Here is a 21,299-nt window from a genome sequence, read left to right as displayed (position 1 = left end):
AGAAATTTCATGAAGGGGTATTTTAAGGATCTGAATATTTCACCCCCCACTGGGCCTGTTAAAGGATGACTTACTTCAGGTTTGTTTAATCAGTCAAGGAGTGAATGTGAATGTTAAAATTACTTAAGCAAAGACTACTTTTGTCCATGACATAACATTACTCACATTATATCCCTTGAGAGATGATGTAACATTACTCATTACACCATTGCTTAAGGGATTTGAGATGAACTGTGATTTACAATTGTATTGCATTCATGGTCAAACTGTTTGACTATGGTTTGACAAATGCATCAATACCTCACTGTTAAGTTACAGTTCTGCCATGAGAGAAATGTCCCTGAGTCCAAACATCAACACCAAGGTTGCTTTTCTCACTGCTTTTTCAGTGTCCTTCACCTGTAAGTACACATGAGCTTCAAAGAGAAAACAGGTGTGTGACGGATGCATAACGCTGTGAGAGGAGTCTAAGTGTTCCCTTATGTGCTTTTTGTGCAAACTAAAGGAGTAAGAGATGAGGGTTTGGCCAGGCAAACAAAACAAGAAATCCTTGTCTGGATATTTTAGAGAGGACTACCCTCTAGTGGGGGATCTGAAGTCCTGCTCAGGCATCATGAAGCATGGTGGCAAAATGCACTGTACACTTAAAAATGACAAGATGTATTTCCTGCAAAGGTATAATGAGAATGGAATTTATGAAGTTGCAACAGACATACATTACAACAAATATTTTATTGTACTAAAGTACAATCTGTCATACAGATTTAAATGTAGCATGTATCAACCCCTTGCTTAAGTTTGTCCGTTCAGCTGTGCTGCCTATGCCATCCTCTGTCATCAGCAGTCTTTTCCACATGATAGTGTTGAGTGTAAAAGCACTGTCACATAAAATAACAAGCCAGTACAACTCTTTAGAATCTAAAATAAATAAATCACTTTAAAAAAACTAATATTCAAGGAACAGCTTTGTCTGATAGAGGTTTGCCTCTGTAAGTGTGAATAAAGTCAAATAAAAAAGGCCAGATGTCAGTGGCCAGCCCAAGCAGATGGCATATTTAAGGCAAATAAAGACTAACATAAGTGAAAATAAACAGAGGGTTTTTACTGTATATACACATAAGTATTATCATATCAACTGTACGTATAAGTTATTATGTTCCATGTGTGACATTTGCATTTGTTAGATCCTACACTATGCAGAGTCCTAAAAAACATATCATTTTCCCCACAAACCAACAGATTAACAACAAATCTCACCACGTGTTTGCATTTGACCGATACTACGTGAAAATTATGCGCATGACAAGGCTGAGAATGGCAAAAGGCAGGTCTGTACATGGCTCTGAAAAAGAAGCAAAATGAAGATGTATGTACTGTCCTTCACTTCTTTGACATGGTCCATGAAATCGGGTGCAGCTGCTGTTGTTGGTGTGGTGTGTATTATTTTTGTATCTCCATTTCTTCTTTGTAACTTCAGCAAGGAATTCAAAAAAGGCCTATTGGACGAGAAGTGGAAGGTCCTCTCACTGGTATTGTCTGTAGTCTCCAAAGGAAGGGGCGGGCATGGGAGCAGGGGCTGGTTCCTCTGCAAACTGGGGCCCTGGGAAAATAAAGAGAGATGAAAATAAAAATAATTGTCAGAGTAACACAACAGTCAGGCTTCAGAGCAGTTGTAAGCAGAGAACTGTGTAGTAAAATCTATTTTTATTTACTTTTACATCTGAACCACTAAACGAATGCTATAATGTATTCTAGGGATATTAGATATGGTCTACAAATAACCCCTACGGTATTTTAGGCTATATAACAATACTCACTATTACAAAATTAAGTATCTCTATCATTATTATAATAGTATCAGTAAAAAAATATTTTGTAAATAGTGACTAAAACAAATTATAAACTACCATGATGTATCACAACTAAAATCAAATAAGACTGCATGTAAAAATCAGCATTACTTGGTTTTCCCCTCAGTTTACATATCTCACACTATATTAATGGCTTACAGTGTACATGAATCAAGTGGCTTTGGACAGTCTAGGACCTTTACTAATCTGCTTTGTAAATCTGATTTGATGTTATACATTATTTCTTCCTGCCATTTTCAGTCTCTATGAATCAAGGCTTTCTTCATAATACCTGAAAAACTAAAGTTAAACTAGTCAATTCCCCAAAATAATAAAAAATTATACTAAATCACTTATGTGGTTCTAAATCTCAAATATAATCACAACCAAACCGAAAGAGTATTAAAAAAAAACATTTCCAAACCCTAATACATCCCATCTTCATCAGCCATGTTCAAATCTCCTCTTAACACTGGATAAACATTAAGATTTAAACCTTTTATTTACACACACCAGTAGGATGATTCTAGTGAATTCTACAACATGTCACCACTAATATGTTTTCTGAAAAGGTGATTTTGTAGTTTACTAACTGTAGCCACGTTTTGGCAGTGTTGGACTTTTTTGCCACATGGGACTGATTTGGAAAATGAAGAAACCAGAGCCCAGCCAGTCTGGGGATTAGGTCTGCTAAATGCTAAATATCCTCTAAAACTTTCTGTTTTAGAAAAGCTTTTTGCCTATGAGTTTTTAAGTTGTTCTATTATTGTTTTATTATTTTATTTATCATTTTGTGAAGCACTTTATTAGGTGCTACAAATACTTATTATTAACTAGTTCATCTACTGTCATTTCTGAAGTCATCAAGTTCAAAGTCATTTTGTCGCCTCTTCAGGCTCTGTTCCTGTTCTCTGCTTCCTCTCAGATACAAGGAACACATAATACAGCTCACACTTCATATGTCACACATAATGGCCTGGAACAGTGGTCTGGACAGGCAGTAGTGTGATATACAGCATGTATGTAAGTAAAAGTCAGAGAAGCCAAAGCAAGACTTTTCCAGCCAGCAAAAAAATATTATGTGTCAATTTGTGCTCTGTTTTCACAACAATTCACACATACAACATACCACAATAAATGAGGTACATTCATATATCACTGTCACTTTTCTGTTACAATTTGAGTTCTGGAGATGCCCTGTGTACCATATTAACTTACACTTAACATTATTGTCTATCAAATCAGTGTCACAAACTTGAAGTATCAGAATTGTCACTAACCGGTTGGAAACTGTGACGAAGCAAATCTAGTGAGCAGGATTCCAGCGCCCTCTATCAAAGCCAGGAGGATACCTCCCATTGCTGCAGAGCCCACCATGGCTACAGGTCCATCTACACAGAACAGGGGATAGAAATACATCAACACTTTAGGTCACAGACAAAGATTTCTGGAAAGATATGGTTTGACCAGATCGCATATGACATTAGTAAGTCAATACAACTTCAAGGTTTGCACATTCACAGATACTCTCATTTGTTTGGTTTAATAAGATTGTTTGCAGGTTAAGGCTTGGTGGAAAATAGATTAGGTTTGGTGCTGTATAATGCTACATAATAATAATAATAATAATAACTTTATTTATATAGTACCTTTAAAAACTGAGTTTACAAAGTAATTTGACAGACAAAGCAGAAGGGCACAAGAGCAATAAGCCAATCATATTCATGAAATAGAGTTGGGCCATTGGATGTATGTTACAGTAGAAATGTATCTACTGAGATTTGACAATACTGTTTCTACCACGACATTTTAAGACCTCACATGGGACTGTGAATCCAGCTGCATCTATTGTCGCGTTTCCACTATGCGATACCAGCTCCACTTGACTCAACTCTGGTACCAGGTACCAACTCCTGGAAACCGTCTCCATTACAGGCCACTACCAACTTTAGAGTACCTGGTCGTCATAGCAACGCTGCACTTAACTTCTGTGACATCTGCTCAGAGAGTTGCTGATAAACTCATTTGTTGCATGTTGTCCTGTCAAACTCATGCTGAATATTTTCATCGGCCACCAAGCACAAACTGTTGTCATGTCTGAACCTCCGTGACTGACCACTGTGTAGTTTTGCAGGATGCCATTATGGATTAGCCTACCAGTATATTCACTGTAAACTTCTGAATCTGTTTTTTTTAAAATGCCGTGTCTCGCATTGATGACACAATGATGCAGAGACAACTCCCTGACCAATCAGTGGTCTGCAGTGGTTACACATCACATTTTAGTATCTCTTCACCCATTTTGGAACCTCAACCGAGCAACGACTAAAAAAGTAGTACCAGGCACCAGATTCTAGGTTCTTTTACGTAATAGAAACGCAAAAAGGCCAAGCTGAGTCGAGTCGAGCCTGAACCATATGTAATGACATTTACACAGCAGGACTGTTTAACATATAAAAGCCAGTAACAACAAAAATATTGATGATATGATTACCAGACATTTGCACACTGTATTTTCTTTTTACAAGGTTCTTGTTTTGGAACCATAATTGTAAGTTTAACCGTTTAAAGTCTGTTGTTTTCATTCAAGTGTCCTCAGGTGGTTGTTCTTTGTATTCAAGGATAACATGAAACAGGATAACATGAAATGTTAAGCTATTTCATAACTGAATTTGCACTTGCAAATATCCTATTCTAATACATACAATTCCACATATTATGATAGAAGAGATCAGCTCTATCACTGACCACCTAATATGAACCAGGTCAAATATCTTACCTTTTCTGCTACGACTGGACACTTAATTTTTGATCAAAGCACTGACATCAAATATAAAAAAGAAACTTTTAAACTAAGTACTAAAAACACCGTTAGAATAGAAAAACATCTGAGTTTTCTTCAGCTGTACCCACACAACTAATGTAACTGGTGTCACCTGGCAGGTGGACTAGTGTTTTTATTAGGCAATAAATGACATAGTGTTGAGTCTAAATTTAACACAGTGAGTTTACATTGTCTAAATTGATGGAGACATGTGACTACTAACTGCTGGCTTCCTCTTAGCTCACTTACTTCTTGCAGCAAGGATCGCTCCTGTCATGGCCCCACTTGTAATTGAGTTCCAGGGATCCTCCTTCCCTCGAACTTTGACTAAACCGCAGTCGATCATGGAGAAGAGGCCTCCCCATACTGCAAAGCTACCTACAACACATAAACAATACATATTTAGGTAGTGCTTTACTTTCTCTAATTTCAAATCCTCAAAGTATGTGCTTGAATGATGGCTGCAAAGCATGTTTATTTCCTACTAAGTAACTTGGATTTGCATTACTGATGCTTGTTATGAGAAATTCAAGTGTTCTTCACTTTCCAAAAATTTATCAGAGTAGTATATATAGCCATATGCAGAAGACGATAATTGCTTATAATATGTTGAGCATAAAAAAGCAGATTTTGCTGGAGCTCCTGAAGGACGAAGGCGGAAGAATGGAGGGAAAAAAATGCCAGTGACGCTTCTCAACCAATGGATGTTTAATACAAAAAAACATCTTACATAATGCTTCAATTATTCAGATATTTTACCTCCAAGCTGTGGGGCTCTAGTCTTGATGGCTGTCATGCTCCCTCTCATTCTGTGGCTCATACCCTACAACACAGACACAGGGGGAAAAAAGATTCAAAAAGTGGCCCATAATCAATATGCTACATCCAGTTTCTAGATTATAACAATGTAATGTAATTACCCTCTTACGTAAGAGACCCAGCAATTCAGAACCACCTTAGCAATTTTGCAGTTTTATAAGCCTATGTGAGTAAAACAAGAGAGTACAGTTTTAATGAATATGACAGAACTTACTGCGGGTGCATTTCTGAAGCCTTTAACTGCCTGGAATATTCCTCCTCCAATAGCTCCCATTGTAAAGGCCCCCCCACAGTCATCCACAATCCTCCAGGGGCTGCAATTATAAACACAGTCATTATCTGGTGTCCATTGTTACATAATGATCAGGAGTCAAATGTTACAACGGCAGAGAATAATACCGTGATCTGAACTCCCTGGTTCACTGTTTGTGTGCCCACTGCAGTGTATGTGTACATGTATGTTACAGTGTGAAAAACTATGGTGGTAATTGCAGAAGTACTCAGATCAAAACTGACCAAAAAAAAAAAGTCAGAGATGGTAAATTCTCAAACCACATTAAAAAGGTACACTTACAAACAAACATGACAATTTTAGCCAGACGATATACTTTGTAATGATATTTAATCAGTTTGACTTACAAAACAACATACACACGACACAACACAGGTATCATACATAGGAGTTTACATAAAGGTGGCTCTCTGCAGACCTCTCAATTTCATAATCATTGTTTTTTAACATCCGACGTCAAAGTCATAACTTTACAAAGAAAACTTATTAATAACTTATGAAACAGAACAGTTAACTAAACTTCTTAAGTTTCATTAAGATACCTGCTACTGTGAAACTTGACATTTGGTGTAGAGTATTCATTATGTCTAAACAGAAGATCGACTTCACCCGTTTGTGCCCTCCAGCTGTTTCTGCTCACTGTAAACAACCCGTTCAGGTCATACCAATACATGACCCCACCAGATAGGGCTAACGGCATCAAACCATGCCCGTCACGAAGTCCAAGCCATTGTCAAAACGTGACATGTTTGGTTGTAATCATGTTGATTCCAAGTAGTGACAAAACTTCACGAGGATTTCAGCTGTTGAGCAATACAGACTCTCTCATCAGATAGCACACATGTTTGTAGCTAAGCTAGGTACTATCAAAACACTGCTTGAACTCCACATAAACTCAACTATTAACATTCGTAGCAAATGATCGTTAACATTCGCTGGATGTAACGTTTGGCCTTGTAAAAAAATAAAGCGAGTGGTATCAGGTTGCTTGATGTAATAAAGTCACAGTCACATGTAAAACCGACAAGGTCACTACAACGTGATGTAGCATAGACCGACAAATGCTAGTACACACTAAATACAATCCTACGTACACTTAGCATTCAGCTAACGTAAGCTAACTACCCGGATTTTAGTATTCCAGACAAGCTACTGGTTGTACAGTCAAAACAATTACACACACTTTATGTGATAAATAAAACCAAACAGAAGTGTAAAGTAGTCTTCAAAAACATAGTGAAAAAATTATGTTTTTTGGTTAAAGCTCTCACCATGGCTCTCTGGCATACTCCTCCATTTTGTTCTTTTGCTGTTCCCTCTGACGTAACGATTACCGTAACCTGACGTAAGGACAGGGCGTAAGGAATTAAAGGGGTAGTTCACACACACTACATGAGCAAACCTGAGATGGATCTTTGTCAGAATTCATCACATGTAGAAACAACATAAAATGTAATGTCAAAACTGCTAATGAACAGTAATGTTAACATGATGGTGAAAGAATTGTTGAAAATTATTTGAGTTAACTATTTTTGGATTTTAGGCTTTCCGTAGTTCACAGGTCAGTTTATCCGGAACGTGTTCTGACCGCTGCTGTTGTTGATATGGTTGGTCGTACTCTACACTTATTCTTTTTATATGAACACTCTTCTAATTTCTGGTTCAAAATTGAAAATATATCATATCTAAAAGTAATGAAAAGATAACTATAACATCCCGAAATGTGATTACATATTTTAAACATGACATACACAATTTATGATTTGTTGTAAATTTGTTTATTTTATTTTAAAAAATTAATATGCATAAAAATAAACATACTAAAACACACCCAATTATTAAAATCTTCCTATTGGAATTTGAAAATTATATTAAAGCTTTAGAATTTATCTATAATAAAAAAAAAAAAAAAAAAAAAAAATCTCTAACAACCTGGCTATTTATAAACAATTCTTTAATATTGACTGAACTCCCTGTTGCATTTATTGTTTGTTAGATTTGTTATTTTTATTTATTTATTTACTTTTTTATACTATTATTTGTATATTATGCTGTGTGTCTTTATATCTATGCATTATTTTCTTAAACTCATATGTTCAAATACTTTTCCCTTTTTGACATCTTGTTGTTTGTTCAAATTTTTGTATTGTATACACAAATGTTTTCAATAAAGTTGAAAAAAAAAATGGTTGGTTGTTGTACTCATGTTTTGCAATTTACACTTTATTCCTGGGGGAAACTATATAAATTTTACATGTAAATAATATTAATTATATATATTTTTTTAAATTAAACACAACATTATGTGGTGGAATGTCCCAGCAAATCAGGCTCAGGGGTTAGGACAAAAAGGGAAAAGAAAAAATATAATTGCTGCCAATAAAGTGTTGGAATGATAATATTCTTTTGGTGTATGCAGGGTGGGTGTGTGGTACAGCTTTTCATTTATCCCTATGGGGGAGACTCCATGGAAAAAAAAAAAAAAAAAAAAAAGGTTGGGAATCACTGTTGTAATGTCCACAAGTCATTTTGTGCTTATACATGATAACCACATTCTCCTCAGATTACCTCTGCAGGCAGTGGCCAACCAGTAATCTCAACATTTTCATTCCTCTCTCTCTCTCCCTTTCTCTGTTTCTCTTCCATCTGAGTTCAGTGCAGTTGGTCAGGGGAGGCTACAGCTAAAACGACAGACCGCTGGCCCACAGCCCATTATTAGGAACAAGAAAGGAATGAATTGCAGAGCAAGCCCTCATTGAGAAATGACCAAATATAGACATTTCATGGATGCAGAGGCTGAGGCAGGGCAATGGAGACATAAACTGGCCTGCTGCTGCTGGTGTTCTCTTCTTCTCCTGTGAACACAAAGTTGATAGTTCCCTGGCCAGCTGATCAGTACATAGCACTCACCTCCCTCTGTTTGATTTTGTTTAAAGAGCAGCAGATGGAAGAAAGGCTTTGCACTGTGGGTTGCAGGAGTGCAGACCTGTGATTGTGTGCATACTGGTGGTAAATGTAACATAAGTAATTACATTTACAAATACAAGCCATTTCCATATACTGTATATTGTTTATGCTGGTGGTTGGCATTTGTTTCTATACAGGATGTGGCTCTGTACAGGGGTGGAGCAAGAGCATTGTAAACATGGATGTTTTAGCTAGGGGACAAAAACAGGACCCCAGGGACAGTGGTCACCATTTATTTTTGGCTTAACACACTATTCTCACCATTTATTTTTGGCTTAATGCACTATTCTCACCATTTATTTTTGGCTTAATGTACTGTTCTCTAAGCTATTGGTGTGATGATATACATATATAATACATAAAACACATTCGTGTTGGTTTTAAGACTCAAAAATAATGTTATAAAGGGCAAAAGCATATATTTAGATGTTGTGTAAAAGTCTGCTGATGTGATGCCACCATCATCTGTCAAGAAAGCCTAGCAGCAGTTGAAATACCTTTAAATAATGTTTAAAGGTAAAGGGTGCTACATTTCTGGTTTGCATGAAGACAGAACTGTTCAAACTTGGCCTCTCAAACAAAAGAGGGGGCAAAAGCAGTTATCACGTGAGTATTAAACTGAATGTGAGAGTAGGTGGTAATGTCCAAAAATAATTATGAAAGAGAAAATCAAATGGAATTCACTTATTCTTGCAGTTTCTTATTCTTTCTTTTACTTATTCTTTATGTTCTAAAGCACAAACACACACACACACACCTTCACAAAGCTGCAGGACAGATTATAAACTAAGATCATACTTCCTCCTCCACCCTGCTATGTGTGTTAAAACACAGGGTTTAGTAGAGGGTCAGAGGTGTCGTGTGTGTCCTTCATCTAGAGTTTTGTTTCTCAGACAGAACTACACAACACCAACAGTACTGCAGTAGGTGAGAAGGGCAGAAGTGACCGGAGTTGCTTCATAGTCACTATAGAAATATCATCCAGAAATGTCCTGAACACAAACGAGGGAAGTTGAAAACCCAAGCAGAGGTCAGTGTCTGCAGGTAAATACACACACACACACTGACAGAGGGTCAGAAGTGATGATCAAAAATGATTATTGCTGTATGAGTACTGAAAAAGAATGACAAAGGACCCACAGGACTCTGATCAAGTCACTTCCACCTGATCCAGGTCTTTGATGATGAACCTTGGCTTTTGGCCAAGCCTGGTATAGGCCTGTGGATCCCACAACCCCTCCCCCACCCCCATGAGCTTCCCGTGTGCCATTTGATACATTTACACTCCTTATTTGAATATTTTGTGTTTCCTCCAGTCTTTGGTCACCTGCATAAATGCGCCTCTGTCTTTAGGTTAAAGTTGGCTCACATCCTTAGATTTGTTCTCTATGTCTGTAAGCCCACTGTGTACTGGTGTTCAATAAACCACATCACTGCAGCATTCTTTGAAATGGGATGTTTGAGGGTTTTTTTTTTTTAACACTTCACATTGTTCTTTTAGGAAACTGTTATATACTTTGCCTATAAACCATCTTTATAGTTCACATGAATAATTGTACTTTTTGTGTTTTTAGAGTATTATCTCATACACAGTGTATGATATAATATTCTAAAAATGCCTTCAAATCTATATATTACCTAGGCATACATTTGGTGTAAATATTACACCTATTTTTTTTTTTTTACCTTTTTCATATTATGCTGGAGTTGAATGATTGAATGGTCAACGGAAGAAAAAAAAGTCTTCACTTAATATGGGACAACTAAGACATTAACACTAAAACAAGCTACTTCCACAAAGTACAACTCCAACCAATCAACAGTCTTCAACCTGTTTTTACAAGAAAATATTCTGGAATTATTATTTATTTTAGGGAATAATAGTGACAATAGAATAACATATCTAGACACATTAATTATCTTACATTATTTTATTTGATCTGCTTCACTTCTTTCACTCAGCTGTTTCCACTCAGACATCCTTCACTGTGGGTAAACGACACAAAACTGAATTTATTCTTACAATCTGGCTCTGTGTATCGCATTGACTAATAATTCATAGTGATGCAGCTTTATTTGGAGAATATACATTTTTCTTAGCTTTAGTTACGTCAGTGACAGAATTTTTACATTGTACAAAAATGGAAATAACATTAAAGACGGATACCTTTTATCATACTGAAAAATACTGCCAAAGAACTATTTAAAGTCTATCATATTTCAGTTTATACATTCTGTACATATTGCGTCACGTTGTCAGGCAGGGGTAACACTTGTGGCTTGTCATTGCAAACATACCAGAATCTTTTATTGAAGATATACAGGCTCTGTAAGGAAGGCAAGTCTTATCAAATATGTTGGAAAGTCTTTCATTACATGCAACAGCAGAGGATAATTTTAATCACATTCAGTTCCTTTAAAAATGACATTCACTCAGAACTATGGCAAACATCAACAAGAAGGTTGACTCAAAGCCAGAAATGGTTTTCCAAATCTTTAAGGCTAAGACATGTAGAGGTGTTACATAAATAAAACTTAGGTAACTTATTCAGACACTCAGGCTAGAATACTGTACACATGATAACATCAGATACTGAAGGACAGCCATGTGCTCTTCCTGATAAAATTAAAACTGCATTGTGTAATTGTTTCCATGTTAAACTCTTCTTTCACGCTCCAGAATTCCTCTGGGCTGCTTTCTAATCCGGTGCCTGAGATATCTTGAGATTTGGCAATGAGACACACAATCAAAGACCACCTTGACCTTTATTTTTTAACATACCCAGATGGTTCTAAGCCAGCCCTCTATGTTTGTTAATTCCCTGATATTTCCACCTTTTCAGAATTCCCAGTTTGAACAGGATGGATTCCCTCTCCAAAAATAAATAAAAGGTCAAATTAATGACAGTAGATTTTTGTATATTAGAACTTATATTCTGAATCTCCTATGAAGCTCATCGCATGCTCCCACCACGCTCACATTTAGACACATACACAAGCCAACATGTTATATGATAGGCTTTATATTATCTAGTGCAAATAACCAGCAAAGCAACAATATGAAATGAAGACAAACAACCACAAACTCATGGTGTTCTCTAAATTCGGCAAAAAAAAAAAAAAAAAAAACACCCCTGCATCACTCATTCTCCACAGAGTCCTTTTGGTCCAGTGTTTGAGGGGAGAACTCATAGTGAGGGTTAGTCATCCAACTGATGGACATCTCGTCTTTCACTTTCCCAACTGTCCCACAGAACAGCTCTTTGTCTGCAGGAATCGAGAGTTTATTTCCTGGCAGACCTGTGGTGAGATAGATTGTCCCTCTCATTCCTCTTTTTCATGTTGTATTCCAACATGATTATTACTGCAACCACTTTGGCACCGGCACCTGCAAGAAAAATTCATATATCTGAATCTACCAAGGTTAAGCCAACATATGAATACATCTGATTAACACGCTAAGACCATAGCAGTTTTGACTAGCTGGTGGTTGAATTATTCAGATATTTACATGTTGATGCTGGCAGCTTCTACTCTGTTTTTGCCATTTCTGTACAACATGCTGTGCAAAAGTCTAAGCCCACCTTAGCTTTGTTGTTTCAGCGAGGTTGTAGTGAGTAAATAGTACATTTTTATTTCTGTCTCTTTATCAATACAACAGAAAGAACAAGAAATATGTGCAGATTATGATGTTTACAGGTAAAACTCAGTATTTAAACATTTGTCAAATGTCTGTAGATCTCATATTTTCTGCACTAAAGAGTTCAAGATACTAAAGAATGTGACAACTGCCAATATGGCCTTATTTCAGAAATGTTTGTGTTGAACTGTATTCACATATTTCCTGCATATTACACTTGTATATTGACAAAGAAACTGAGAAATACATTTGTACGGGCATTATAACCTTGATAAAACAATAAACCTAATGGTGGTTTCAAGAAAAAACAAATAAACTTGGACCATGACCCTTTTTTTGTTTGCTTGTTCAAATTGCTTTTATACAGTAAATAATTCCCCTTCAACCTGAAATTAAAATAGAATACAGGATTTTACAACTAACTACTGTAAAGTGGTATTTTGGGCAAACATTTTATTTTTGGTATTATTTTTGTTATAATTTATGCATATTTTTCATAAATTAGTATGCACTACATCTTATGTGTATTTTTATTTCCCTCCAAGATAGATTCACTGTGGGTCACCTACATCCAATGTGAAGTAGTTGGTAAATTGCAAGGTAGTTTTTAACCTCCTGAGACCCAGGAAATGTCGGCAAAGTAGAAGCTTTTTTTTGTTTGTTTTTTATTAAATAAATGCCTATATTGGAAACATCATGAATCAACAGTTTTTTCAGAAGCAGTTTTTACAATTTTTATGGAATATCCTTTGTGGTGGACAGTTTTCTTTTCTTTTTTTTTGTATAAAGTTGTGAAACTCTTGTCCACAAATGTGGACATAAAACCCATAGCTGAGTCTTAGGAGGTTAAAGTAGTTTCCTCAAGAAATGCCAAAATACTGCACTCTTATGTATACTATCATACTGGAATATTTTCATGAACATTACAGCTCTGGGGTGACCTGACAGCTAAAAAGTTGTAACACAGGCCTTCTGAGCAGATAAACCCCTTTAGCAGTGAGTCTGTGGTCCGATTCCCAGCTGTCTGGACCTTTTAGTACATGTCAGTACCCTACTCTGTATCACATATTTCCTGTTTCTCAGACCTATCTCCACACTTTGCTGTGCCAGGGCTGCAGATATGTCTGGCACCATCTCATATCAATCTGGAATAGGAAAGCAAACTGTCTGGGTTGTTGTTCTTTCAAATAACACAGAGCTGAAGGGTGGAAAAAGTAAACTTAAACAGTGGCCAAATGGAGGGGTTATTCCTGTAAAGTACGTCCTGTCTCACCACACATCAAATATAGACAAAATGCCTCAAATAACCTTTAAAGGTGCACTGGAGGATTTGTGCATGCTTGTCTGCTTACATTCAGTTTATGTTGGAGTCTGTTTTGTGATGTGAGCCGGTCTCTTGATAAAATAGAACTGCATTACTGAGCGAACAATGGTCTTAGTTACCTACCGCCACAATTACAACCATAATATACTGATATCTACATCAACACTACATACTATTGTCTCAAGTTAACGTCGGTTGACAGTAGTTCCCAGTACAACTCCAACACAAAGTTCATAAGACATGCTAATCAGACACAGAGACTGATTAAAAAACACAAAGTCCATCTGAGGAGACATTTGGAGTCACCAGTCATTGTCCTTTTGACTGATGGTACACTTGGACGCGGTAGCTGCTATCTGTGTTATTTGTGTAAAAGAGGTTCTAAGCTAACACATCATTTCATGTCAGTAGCAAATTGTGAAAGTGCTTGTGAAAGTAAATATATACGTAGTTCATGCTTTTTTTCATCTTGAGAGGTATTTTTTCCTCAGTTACACGGACATGTTGGTGTGTAATAGACAACTTTGTGAATGTATGAAGTTTTGCAGAGCCCCTGTATGGTGATATTATCGTTGTTGATGTTATGTTGTTGTGTATTGTGTAATTTGATAGTGCCATAAAATAATGTTACTATGTGATTCTCACCCATTTTACATACCTTCTTAAGTTGTTTAATGTCGCTGCCTCTAATTGAGGCGAGCAGTTGGTCCCTTGAGTTCTTACCACCAGCTGGGCTTTTCCCATCCACTTTCCTCTGTGACACGGGAGTCAGAGAATTCCTCAGGGAATCCACATCAAGCATAGGGGGTGGAGGAGGTGGAGGTCCACCTGGAGGCGGTGGAGGAGGTGGTGGAGCCAGACCTCCAGCTCCTCTTTTAGGAGTGAGCTTTGGCGATGGCATGGGAGAAGGAATGGGCGACGGTTTGGGGGAAGCCTTGGGCGAGCTTCGTAAAGACCCTCCACCTCCAGTCTTAGGTACCTCCAGCGTCCCCTTCTTCTCCCCATTGGCCTGGGCCTGCTTCTGCTCCTGAAGACGTTTCTGCCTCTGTCGGTCCATGTTCCGACTCAGAATGTTTGTTGTGGTCATTCTGGGCCCTGCTAGCTCAAAGTGGTATCCCAGTTTGAGCAGAGTGGTGTTGTCTTTAAGGACCTTGGTCATCTCCATCTCAGTTTTCCCACCACAGACATGCCGCTGGTTTTGAAATCGAAGCTCGGTTAGTGTGGAGTTGTGTTGCAGGGCTTGGATGAGAGATAGGATGCCCTTGCCGGTGAGATGGTTGGAGTCCATGTTGATGCTGGTGATGGTCTTGTTGCTGCGCAGTGTGCCTGAGATGGCGTAGGCCACGTGATCATCTGCACGACAGTTGGCCAAAGCAAAAGTCTTAATGTGGGTGTTCTTGTGCAAAGCCTCTGCAAATGCAATAAGTGTTTTCGTCTTGATGACCTCAGAGTTGTTGACGTTGAGCTCTGTGAGGGAGGGGTCATTGTTTCGAACTTGCTCCATCAGTTCATCAAACATGCTTGAGTCTTCATCTTCCTCTTCCTCTTTTGCCTTGCTGCTAGATGCATTTTTAGTCACACAATTGGAAATTTTCTCACTTTCTTTCTCAGTCTCTTTGCTGGATTTCGGTGCATCCTTTTTTACCTGCGTTTTAATCTCCTCCTTCTCTTCTGTTTTCTTCTCTGTGGCATTACTATTCCTGTCTTTTTCTTTGACATGGTCACTATGATTAACCAGCTGGTCTCTATCTATTCTTTTTTCCACCTTGTCACTCTTCTCAGATGCTTGTCGCTCAAGTTTGACATCAGCCTTCTTTTTGTCCTCAGCTTTCTTCTCATCTGCTTTGGCCTTTTTCTCTTCTGTTTTGCTTTCCTGAACCTGACTTTCTTGCACCTTGCTCTGCTTCACCATTTTCGAGACCAGCCCTTGTGTCCTGATCGTCTCAGATTTCCTCTCCTTTTCCTTGCCTAAGTCCTTTTCACTTTTTTCTCGTAGCTTTGAGATAATGTCCTTGGTTTTGCTATCGTCTCTCCTCCTACAGTCTTCTCTCTTCTCCTTCTCTCTGCTGTCATCTTTTTTCTCCTGCAGCTTGGAGATCATATCCTTCGCTTTGCTCCCTGTGCTCTCTCTGAATTCTCGTCGATCCTTTAATATATTGTCTTTCAATTTTTCTTTCTCATTGGTTTCCTCTTTGGCATCACTCTCTTTACAATCCAGCTTCCTGTATCGTCCAGAGAGACGACTTCGCTCCTCTCTCAAACCATCGGTCCCTTTGCTGTTTCTGTCATCCGCCTTAGTATCCCTTTCACTTTGGACACTAGCTTGTCGTCGCAGACCTACGTTCTTGTCATCGTTCCCTTCCTGGCTCAGGCCCATCTTCCTCAGGTATTCCTGCTTTCGGCTCTCCTTCTTCGAGTCACCCTGCAGTGGAAAGAATATAATATTGAATGTCATGTTACATTTATTTGAAGTTATATCACATAACAGGTTTATTTTAAGGTTATATATACACAGCCTGTTCCAGAGTGGAAGAGGAGCTGATCAAGTGATTACCCATCATTCATAGTGCCCAATGTTGAAGCCTGTGGGGGTTTTGATCTGGCGTCGCTTCTATTGATCAGGTATAGGTTCGGCAATGCTATGTGTCCTGAAAATGACTGAAATAAATGTTGTGACAGTGCATAAGTTTATTGAAACAAAGGTAAATGTGTGCTATAATGAAAGCTAATGGTGGTCCAATGAATTAACAGCATGTAGGACTTGTTTTGGCCAGTAAAAACAAAAGTAAAAAAAAAATGTATATATTCATTTGCTTTAATCATCTAAATGTGTGGGTTTTCAGAACTTGGCAAACCAGCTGTAATAGAAACAGTATTCGTAGATATTTTAGTACTAAGTATATTATATATTAGGCCTGTAACGGTACACGTACTGAACCGAACTGTTTTGGTTCACAGCTGTACCGAAACGGCACAGTATAATGAGAAAAAGAAAAAGGAATGAAAGACGTCATTCGATGCGGAACTTAAAATCCACGCAAGTTTCACACGAACATATTGAAGGAGCACACATTGGCCAGAAATATGAAATAGCAGTTGATATGAGGTTAAAAAAAAAACAACAAATATGATGTGAACCTGGAAGGAAGCGACTGAAGACCCTCCACCATCATCACAGTCCAGTTTGGATCAGTTCAGGTGAGAGACAACAACAAGGAAAGAGACATTAATAAGACAGACATTGTTTGGCCCCTGGGAACTACGGTAGTTCTAAAACAATTACACTAGCTCTGTCTGTCTGTCTGTCTATCACGCACGGTGTATAATAGAGGAATAAATAGAACGTTGAAAGAATGTAAAGTTTCACTTTGGTTTCATGACAGCATTCGTTCCGTTAGTTATGGACCGCACCCCCAGGTATATAACTACGCGCCCCCCCTACCCCCCAGCTCCTACAAAAAAAAAAAAAAAATCCCCCGTGCACACAGGCACACACAAATACACACAGTGTCCTAAACAGTTTGTTCTCTGTCCTAAAATAAATAATTTGGTTCATTGTGTTGTCAAAGTTTCTCTTCAGTTTGTTTAAACAGAATACCAGTTTACCCTCTTGTTAATGTTGCACTTCATGTGGAATTTTTTTGTTATTTTTCTGCAGAATGTGAACTGACAGAACTGTGATTAGATTTTTGTTGTTTGTTCAAAACTACCTTTCAGGGAAAAGTGCAATACTAATGTTTAAAATACATATAGTAATATTAATAATTAATTTTATTTTCTATTTGATTTGTAGCAGCAGAATTATATTATTCCTGTTTTTCTATATTCTAATGTCTCCAAAAATTGGGGAAAAAATGTAAAAAAAAAAATTCATAAATGAATTAATAGACATTTTGAGGGGTTTTCTGTCTTTCCGTACCGAACCGGAAAAAAAACGAACCGTGGCTTTGAAAACCGAAAACGTACCGAACCGAAAATTTTGTGTACCGTTACAGGCCTTATTTATTTATTTATTTATTTATTTATTACCAAGCATTAAAGGTCTCTTAAAATCTTGTCTAAAAATCAGAAAAAGCACTGAGATTTAGAGATTTAGTGAAAGAGTAAAAAAGTAGGCCATTGAAAAACAACTCTATTGGCTTTTTCTGTGCAGAAATACAATGTGAGGACATTCAAACCAAAAAGCAATAAATTGACAATAATGAACATTCCAGTGTACACATTGGTTTTCAGTGTCATCTTAAATCAAATAATTATGATTATTCTCTCAGCGCTTTTTTTCTTGATTTATGTTGTTTTTGTGTTAACATTCTACATGCTTATTTAAACAATATGAGCCAATAGATACTGCTATGGATCCTCTTTTCTGTGTGTCAGTGTCTGGATGTTGAGAAGGTTAGAGGTAAGAGATCTGCAATTCCCCTCAAGTGTTATTAAAAAAAAAAAGTACTGGGCCTGTTTTGAAAAAGTGAGTAAAAAGTACAGATGTGTTAAAATGTTGGTATGTAAAAGAACAAGTTCAAGTAGCTGAAAGTACAACAAAAAGATGTTTTGTACCTCTGAATACATGCCTTATCAACAACAGCAGAACATGTTTTTTAGACATAGTGTATACTGCATGGCTTGTGCAGTATGATGTAACACTGCTCCATCTAAATACTTCTGCATATATTGTATTCCTTCACTATAAAACAACTCCTCATCCATCTGCTCACTGTAAACACACACATTCTGCCTGACACAATATGGCATGTGTGTTTATAGTCGGCAAAAGCACAAGGAACCGTTTTTATAGCACGGGGATACATTTGCTGCAAATAGCTTGCTAAGTGTTTGATTTGTGAGTCTCCATCTGTTTTGCTGTGTGAGGCCGTGGCCCTGGCAGATGTATCCTTAAAAGGCAGTGAGCGTAGGAGCAATCAACCAAGGAATTCCATCAGGCCGGGATTAAGAAGCACCACAGGGCCGCAACTCCGTCCACTGAAGTGCCTCTGGTTTAAACACACAACCAGAGAGAAATCCCTGGCCCAATGGCATTCATCATGTCAGGACATTTTCCACAGAAATAATAGAAAAGCATCTGCATGTTTTTGAGAAGCTGCACGAAGATGATTAAATATGTGAAATAGATGTAAGGAAGCACAGAGAGAAAGAGAGAGGGAGAAAGAAAGAGAGAGAGAGAATATTTTTCCTGGCACAAAAGCCAACTCAGGGGACCAGGACTTATACGCTGATGGACTCCGGGTGCATGGGGTCCAGTTGGCTGTTTACTTCAAATGAAATGAAAAGCAGCACATGAAAGCTATCATTAGAATCACCCAGGACAATGTGGCTGTTATGTAACATAGAAATCTATCATTTGCGTCCATTTGCAGCTCAGGGTTACGATAAGTTAAGAAAACATTAAAAATATGGAAACTACACTGAATAATGCAACACAAACTAAAGTGAAAAGATTAAATCAGCTTTAGTTTTAGCCTAATTCTAAAGGCTAATGGTTGACAACAATCAAATTCGTTTTCACAATCCAGGACTTAATAATAAAGAATAGTTTTGTAAATCACATTTGATGTTACGCATTTTTTCATCCAATCATTCCCAGGTTCTAATATAATACTTTCAATACCTGGAAAGTTAATATGAAATCAATGAAAGCTAGTTAATTATGCCCTTGCAAAAATAACTGAAATCAAACTCAACCTGAAAAACAAATTTAAAAAAAAACTAATGCAATAAAAACCTGTCAAAAAAAACCAAAAAAAAACAACTCCTGATATTTGTATTATAAAATTGGGAAAAAAGACACTGAGATGGACAGTGTTCAGTCTTTAAAACTGTCCCACACTTAATGTTTTCCACTCTCCACCTTCTGTGACGGTGCTAAAAGCACAAAGTACTCAGTGATGAACAGTGTAAACAAACCTCCAATGACTGCTCCCTCTGACTGAGCCTCCCTTTGGGGTCCCTCTCTGGTTTAGTGTCCCGGGTGCTGTTGGTCATAGGTGCCTGTGCAGGTTGACTCTCCCCTTGGACGATGATCTTCCCGTCATCCGGGTTCAGGTCTGGCACTTTCATCATGTCCTTCTCCAGCTCCTCCATCTCCTCTGGGGAGAGTGTGGACAGCAGGTTGTCCAGGTCCGGGTCCTCACTGACCTGACGCCCTGTCCGAGTCAGGCCTCTCACCTTTCTCCTGGACATGGTTGCTTCTTCAAAATCTGCAGTAAAGACTTGGCCCAGAGGAGGAGTATTTACTTCTTTAGAGGTGACGCTTGTAGGAATGTATATCCCTGTGTTGGAAATCAATTGTATGATTGATCCTATGACAACACGTCAAATATTCCCATAGGCCAAAGCTGTCTTGCTGTCCTGTCAGGTCCTGCTCACCAAAAAGCCACCAGAGGCATGAATCCCGGACTCAGTGGAGGAGGAGGAGGAGGAGGATGAGGAGGAGGAGGCTGCCGTACAGTGAAGGGTACCAGTGACGAACTGCGAGAGCCTCGCATCATCAAACTGGACTGTGAGGCTGAGACATTCTTCGAAATCCTGTGAAAGTGCATGTCCATATTTAGTTCAGGGTCCACACTCCTTTAAAGGTAATGGGAAGGGTTGAAGTTTATAGAGATGCCAGAGCTGAGTTACAGACTTCCTATTACACAATTCATATTTACATTGAGCCCAGTTCCTCATTATTTACAGACTAATGCCTCTCAGTTTGAAACATGGCAATCTCACTTTAGATGCTGTTTTTTACTGTATCTTTTAGCAACTTTTTCCATCTTCAACACTTCCCCAACACTATTAGTTAACTAATAATTAACATGATAATGTATATAATGTGCAACATTAGTCCAACATAATGCATGTATTAAGCACCTAGAATTAAAAGTATGAAAATTGGTGTTTTTATGGACTAGATAATGCTGACAGATAACCAAATAAGTGTATCTGGAATTTGTTTTGGAGGTAAATATGGACATCTAGTGGCCAAAAACTGACCTCATTTTAAACTTAGTGTATAAGTTTATTAGATTTCTTTGAAAAAGTAGTTCAAGATGTATTTAAATCCTCTACCCATGTAAAGTAGCAAAACCTAAATCTAAAAATGCTTCATTACAAGTTCAAGTCCTGCATGATAAATCCTATAAGAGAAAGAGAACAGACATTAGCAGCAAAATTAAAAGAAGTAGAAATAGAAGTATTACTTTGGTCCATCTTTATATGTATGTGGCATTATTAGATTAATAATAGTGAAGTATCTGTTGTTGCATCCTGGTACTGTTGTAGGTGGAGCTGTTTTGAAACATTTTAAGTCAAGTAAGTTACATTTTGGAAACACAGACAAGAGACAAATCTGAGCAGGAAGAAGAGGAAAAAAAATTCTTACAATGTTTTCAGGTTTTGGTGACATGACAATTTAAACATTAACTGACACAAAACCATGGTAGGAAGCATACGAAGGTCCTCAGTACTTGGTGTAGCTGTGAAAGTAATAGAATATTTGGAGAAAGTTGAACATTTCCTCTTTACTTTTGATTGTCAGGAGTTATAAATTGTAAGTCAGAATTAAAACAAAAAAGGATTGA

General features: G+C 37.7%; 2 protein-coding genes across 4 annotated transcripts; both read right to left on the bottom strand.

Annotated features, from left to right (window-relative positions):
• Positions 1–713: 713 nt before the first annotated feature.
• timm17a (translocase of inner mitochondrial membrane 17 homolog A (yeast)) lies at positions 714–7,130 on the bottom strand. 2 transcript variants are annotated; one of them, XM_030134153.1, is made up of 6 exons: positions 7,057–7,130; positions 5,699–5,807; positions 5,434–5,497; positions 4,924–5,052; positions 3,131–3,241; positions 714–1,600 (listed from the first exon to the last, which is right to left on the bottom strand). In XM_030134153.1, exons 1-6 carry the CDS (start codon positions 7,080–7,082, stop codon positions 1,524–1,526), a joined length of 516 nt encoding a protein of 171 aa, XP_029990013.1. In that variant the 5' UTR covers positions 7,083–7,130; the 3' UTR covers positions 714–1,523. The 2 variants fall into 2 exon arrangements, with proteins under 2 accessions (XP_029990013.1, XP_029990014.1); XM_030134154.1 differs by having other exon boundaries at positions 5,708–5,807.
• Positions 7,131–10,659: 3,529 nt separating this feature from the next.
• lmod1b (leiomodin 1b (smooth muscle)) lies at positions 10,660–20,264 on the bottom strand. 2 transcript variants are annotated; one of them, XM_030135480.1, is made up of 4 exons: positions 20,101–20,264; positions 19,639–20,003; positions 14,375–16,138; positions 10,660–12,140 (listed from the first exon to the last, which is right to left on the bottom strand). In XM_030135480.1, the coding sequence occupies exons 2-4, from the start codon at positions 19,912–19,914 to the stop codon at positions 12,114–12,116; spliced, it is 2,067 nt and encodes a 688-aa protein (XP_029991340.1). In that variant the 5' UTR covers positions 19,915–20,003; positions 20,101–20,264; the 3' UTR covers positions 10,660–12,113. The 2 variants fall into 2 exon arrangements, with proteins under 2 accessions (XP_029991340.1, XP_029991339.1); XM_030135479.1 differs by having other exon boundaries at positions 19,639–20,264.
• Positions 20,265–21,299: the final 1,035 nt, after the last annotated feature.

Source organism: Sphaeramia orbicularis, chromosome 5 (assembly GCF_902148855.1).
Source record: "Sphaeramia orbicularis chromosome 5, fSphaOr1.1, whole genome shotgun sequence".
Classification (NCBI taxonomy): domain Eukaryota; kingdom Metazoa; phylum Chordata; class Actinopteri; order Kurtiformes; family Apogonidae; genus Sphaeramia; species Sphaeramia orbicularis.
Note: the sequence above shows the minus strand (reverse complement) of the source record. Positions and strands in the feature narration are given on the sequence as shown.

Coding starts and splice junctions, on each gene's coding strand:
- timm17a (XM_030134153.1), bottom strand. CDS start 7,082: ATGGAGGAGTATGCCAGAGAGCCATG. Junction 5,808..7,056: donor GAGTATGCCAGAGAGCCATG/GTGAGAGCTTTA, acceptor TTATAATTGCAG/CCCCTGGAGGATTGTGGATG. Junction 1,601..3,130: donor TTCGTCACAGTTTCCAACCG/GTTAGTGACAAT, acceptor TTATTTTCCCAG/GGCCCCAGTTTGCAGAGGAA.
- lmod1b (XM_030135479.1), bottom strand. CDS start 19,914: ATGTCCAGGAGAAAGGTGAGAGGCCTGACTCGGACAGGGCGTCAGGTC. Junction 16,139..19,638: donor AGAGGGAGCAGTCATTGGAG/GTTTGTTTACAC, acceptor TTTCCACTGCAG/GGTGACTCGAAGAAGGAGAG. Junction 12,141..14,374: donor ACATTAAACAACTTAAGAAG/GTATGTAAAATG, acceptor TTTTTCTTGCAG/GTGCCGGTGCCAAAGTGGTT.